This window comes from Echinops telfairi, unplaced genomic scaffold (assembly GCF_000313985.2).
Source record: "Echinops telfairi isolate 266 unplaced genomic scaffold, ASM31398v2 ScPeMD7_12;HRSCAF=54, whole genome shotgun sequence".
In the NCBI taxonomy this organism is placed as follows: domain Eukaryota; kingdom Metazoa; phylum Chordata; class Mammalia; order Afrosoricida; family Tenrecidae; genus Echinops; species Echinops telfairi.
In genome coordinates, this window is record NW_022103909.1 from 1,633,747 (window position 1) to 1,638,827 (window position 5,081).

Sequence of the window (5,081 nt, forward strand, 5' to 3'; positions counted from 1 at the left end):
AATAAAACGATTCCTAGAAATGGAAGTGTGGGGATAAAGTTCTTGAAGCTGGCCCCTCAGCCCCTTTTCCTCCTCCAGCCAGTAACCCGGACAGAAACGTGTTTGCAGGCAACGCAGACACTGCGTGGCGTCAGCCCCTTCACCTTCTGTGAAGCAGGCGTCTGGATCCAGGTATTCCTCAGGCTGCTCCACAGGGACCTCTTCTACCTCGGGTTTGATATCGATGGTACTTCCCTCAGAGGAGCTAGTATCATCCAGTTTCTAGAGACGCAAAGAAAAGGGACAGAAAGTAACTGCAGGAGCACGTGCACCCCGACTGGTGAACCCCACTTCCTACTGGGATGATGTGTCAGTTATCATTCACGCGTTGATGGCATCATCCAACACACGGTGGGCAAACCAATAAACTCCAAACCCGGTTCCTTTCCCCAGCGACCCTACAGGGTGGAGAAGAGCAAGCAGTCCGATGGGCCGGGACCCTGATGGAAACAGCAGGTCACGGCTTTCTCCTAGGAAGTGGTTTGAACTGCGTGCTTTCACCCCTGTAAAAGCAGGGCTCCTAACAATTCCCACAGTGCCCTCAACATGTCTCTCAGGAGGGGATGTGTACCATTAAAACACAATGACAGGGAACCATCCTCAACTACAGGCTCATCTCACCGGTACAGACTGTTAAAAGTGGCAGGGAAAAGTAGTAAAAGGTTTCGTCTAGCCTTGACCCAGAGGATCCAAGAGCTGGAGAATGGATCCAATGAAATAAAACGTTACCAACCAGGGCAATCTAGGCCATATATAGCAAAGGTCTAGAATGATATTGGGGTGGTGGGGCGTGTCCTTAAAAGGAACCAGCTCTTCACGAATCTCTACCAGGCCCACCACTGAACTAACCAACTCCTAGGGCTGGAAGGCTTCACTTGCTCTGCCATGATCAAGGTTGGTGTCTGGCCCGGGGCCTTACATCTTTGCTGCCTTCAGGATCCGACTCGCTGGTAACATCCTCCGTGTTGAGGTTCTCGAAATCCGACTCGCCCACAGCGATGGGCACGCGCACGGTCAGGTTGGGGTTGTTGATGAAGGACATGTGGTCCTCGTCAATGATGTACTTCTCCACGCTGCTGCCGATGCCGCTGGTCGTGCCGTTGCCATTCTTCTGGAAGTCGCCGTTCCTGTGGATGTCTGCACCCGTGTGGTTGGCAATGCAGTTGGCCTTCTTTTCGTACAGCTCATCCAGGGGCTTCACCTCATCAGCCTCGCGCTGCTTGAAGTGGGCCTGCATGAAGGCGTGCACTTTCACTTTGGTCCACGCAACACCCTTCTTGATCCGGATAACGGAGATCTGGAGGTTGTTCATTTCCCCATCATCGTCTGTGGCTGCCAGGTTGTCTGCGCTGAAGGAGCTCAGGAGCAAGGCCAGAAACAGGTTCAGCACCTGGATTGGGAGGGCAAGGGAACAAGAATGGAGGTTAAATGGATCAAGAGAAATGGCCGGCTGGAATAGGGGCTACAAGCTGGCTCCCCAGACTTTATGCTACGGACTCGGGTCTCTACTGTGTTCTGTCTGGCCCACCTCGTATTTTAAATGTCCACATCCACCTCGTATTTTAAATGTCCACATCCGTAGATTGCCATTATGTTTGGTTGGGTTCTAATATGAGGGGGCTTCAAACATCCCATGGCAAAATTTCATTAATTTGTAATTCCGTCTTTTCTCAAACTTTTGGAAGCCCTATCATGTAAGAAATTCATTATCCTTAGCACTTTATTTTTTGTTTTTTATTGTTTCCGTTGGGTTTCCCAGTTTGGGAAGCACAGAAGGAGTGAATGCAGAGATAGTAACTGGTACAAGGATTTATCGGGGTGCAGAGGAGCGGGGATGGAAGTAGGGGAGGGCACGGGGATTTGGGGAGCAAACAATGTGGGAGTTGGGGGGAAGCACTAGAACTGATTGTGATTACACACACATTTTAAAAGTGATTTAACAATAACAAAAAACCAAATGGGCTGTAAAATTGATTGTGGTAATAAATTGTATAACTCTTCTTAATATAACTAGTGCATTGCAAGATTTGTAAATTATATGCCAATAAAACTGTTAAAAAATCCAGCACTCTTTTCATGGCTTTTATAGTTGCACATATGTACATGCATCTATCCCCAAATATATTATTCTTTTATTATCAGCAGCATAGAAAGTCCTCCCAAAATAAAAATAGGTAGATAAGGCTTGTTGGGGAGGGTCAAAGACCACAGAGACGTCATGTGCTAACGAGCAATTGTCTTTAAGAGGGCCGTGTTAGGAAGAAATTAGGTTTGGAGAGTCATAAAACAAATCAAGGTGAAAATAAATCAAGTTTCATTTTAAGAATGGATTTTCTATGAATTGGCAAGTGCTATGTGATAGTAGTTGTTACGTGCTGACGAATTGGTTTCAACCATAGTGACTCTGGGCACAGCGCATGGAAACATGACCCTGCCCTACCCCATCCTCACAATTGCTATGTTTGAGCCCACTGTTGGCAGCTGCTGTGTTAATCCATCTTGTTGACAGTCTTCCTCTTTTTTGCTGACCCTATATTTTATCAAGCACGATGTCCTTTTCCAGAGACTGGTCTCTAACGATAACATGTTCAAGTGCATGAAAGTCTCATCACCCACACTTGTAAGATGCATTGTGGCTGTACTCCTTCCAAGACAGATTTGTATTTTCTTCTGGCAGTGCAAAGTACTTTGAATATACTTCACCAAGACCATCATTCAAATACCCCAACTCTTCTGCAATCTCCCTTATTCATTGCCCAACTCATATGCATGTGAGGCCATCAAAAATCCCATAGCTTGGCAAATCTGAGTCTTCAAAGTGACATCCCTGCCCTTTAACACTCGTGCTACAGATGTGCCCCATATATGTCCTTTGATTTCCTGATCGCTGTTTCCATGAGCACTGATTGTAGATCCAAGAAAATGAAATCCTTGACAACCTCAACATTTTATCCATTTATCAAGATGTCTACTGGTCCCCTTAGGAAGATTTTTGTTTACACCGAGTTGCAATCTGTACGGGAGGCTCTAGTCCTTGATCTTCATGAGTAAGTGGTGCAAGTTCTCTTCAATCTCAACCAGAAAGGTTGTGTCATCTGCAGCTCAGTGAGTCTTTCTCCAATCCCAATGCCACATCTTCTTTGTGTGGTCCAGCTTCTCTGATTATTTGCTCAGCATAGAGACAAAGTATGGTGAAAGGAAGCAACCCCGACACATGCCTTTTCTGATTTTAAACCACGCAGTACCCCCTTGTTGTTGGAATGACTGCCTCCTGGTCCAAGCACAGGTTCAGCATGAACACAATGAAGTGTTTTGGAATTCCCATTCTTCTCAATGTGATCCAAAGTTTATTATGACCCACATAGTTGAATGCCTTTATATAGAAAATAAAACACAAGTAAACATGGTATTTTCTGCTTTCAGCCAAGATCCATCTGACATTAGCAAAGATATCCCTCATGCCAAGTTGTTTTCTGAATCCAGCTTGAATTTCTGGTAGTTTCCTGTCAATGTATGTTTTAATAATTCAAAAGCACTACAACTTTAAAAATTATAGTCAGTCAAATTTTACTTGTATGTAATATTAATGATATTGTTCAAAAATATCCATATCCTGTTGAGTTATCTTTCTTGGGAATGAACACAAACATGGATCTCTTCCAGTTGGTTGGCCAGTGCTTCTAGTACTTCATTAGCTTGGTGGAACATTTCAATTGGTACTTCACCCACTCCTGGTGCCTTGATTTTTGCTGATGCCTTTAGTGGAGCTTAGAGATCTTTCAGTACCACCAACTACTTTTTGAAAAGGTAGATGAACATCAACTAGTTCTTTTTTGTATAATGATTTTGTGTATTCCTTCCATAGTCTTTCAAAGATTCTTGACCATAGAATCCTTGAACACTGCAACTCAGGCCTTGATTTTGTTTTCTTCAGTTCTTTCAGCTTGAGATAATGCTGAGCATGTTCTTCCTTCAGTGTTCTAACACCAGGTCTTTGCACATTTAATTATAATACTTTACTGTGTTTTCTGCTCTTTAGAATTTTCTGTTCGGCTCTTTTATTTCATCATTTCTTCCATTGGCTTTAGCTAATCTATATTAAAAAAATAAATCATTTTATTTGGGCTCTTACAACAATCCATACATCAATTGTACTAAGCACATTTGTACATATGTTGGCATCATCATTTCCAAAACATTCCCATTCTACTTGAGCCCTTAGTATCAGCTCCTCTTTTTCCCCCCTTCCTCCCCCACCCTCCCATTCTTTATGAACCCTTGGTAAACTATAACTATTCTCATATCTTACACCGTTTGCTTTCTCCCTCCACCCATGTTTCTGTTGTTCATTCCCCTGGGTGGGGTGTTATATGTCAATCAATCATCGTGATAGGTTTCCCCTTTCTCCCCCCTCATGGTATCGCTACTCCCATTATTGATCCTGAGGGGGTTATCTGTCCTGGATTCCGTGTGTCAAGAGCTCTTACCTGTACCAGTGTACATGCTTTGGTCCAGCTGGATTTGTAAGGTAGAACTGGGGTCATGATAGTGGGGGTGTGGGGTAGGAAGCATTAAAGAACTAGAGAAATGTGTGCCTTGTCAGTGCTATATTGCATACTGGCTGATTCGTTCCTTACTTGTGACCCTTCGGTGAGGGGATGTCCAATTGTTTACAGATGGGCTTTGGGTCTCGACTCCAACCCACCTCATTCACATCAATATAATTGATGCCTGATACCTGATCCCGTTGACAACTCATGATCACACAGGTTGGTATGCTTCTTCCATGTGGGTTTTGTTACTTCCCTGCTAGATGGCCACTTGCTTAACTTCAAGACTTTATGACCCCAGATGCTATATCTTTTGATAACTAGGCACCATCGGCTTTCTTCACCACATTTGCTTATGCACCCATTTTGTCTTCAGCGATTGTGTCAGGAAGGTGAGCATCATAGAATGCCAGATTATTAGAACACAGTGTTCTTGCATTGAGGGAGGACTTGAGTAGAAACCCAATGTCCATTTGCTACCTTAATACTTAA

At 43.9% G+C, this 5,081-nt stretch overlaps 1 protein-coding gene across 4 annotated transcripts in view; it reads right to left on the bottom strand.

Moving 5' to 3' along the window:
• Positions 1-5,081, bottom strand: part of SCN8A (sodium voltage-gated channel alpha subunit 8) — a 172,543-nt gene that overhangs the window by 43,575 nt on the left and 123,887 nt on the right. For all 4 annotated transcript variants that reach the window (XM_030884781.2, XM_030884780.2, XM_004711370.2 and 1 more), the window contains exons 16-17: positions 959-1,429; positions 144-261 (exon numbers count right to left, since the gene is read on the bottom strand). In XM_030884781.2, coding sequence (XP_030740641.1) covers positions 144-261; positions 959-1,429 — 589 coding nt within the window. The remainder of the gene's footprint in view (positions 1-143; positions 262-958; positions 1,430-5,081) is intronic.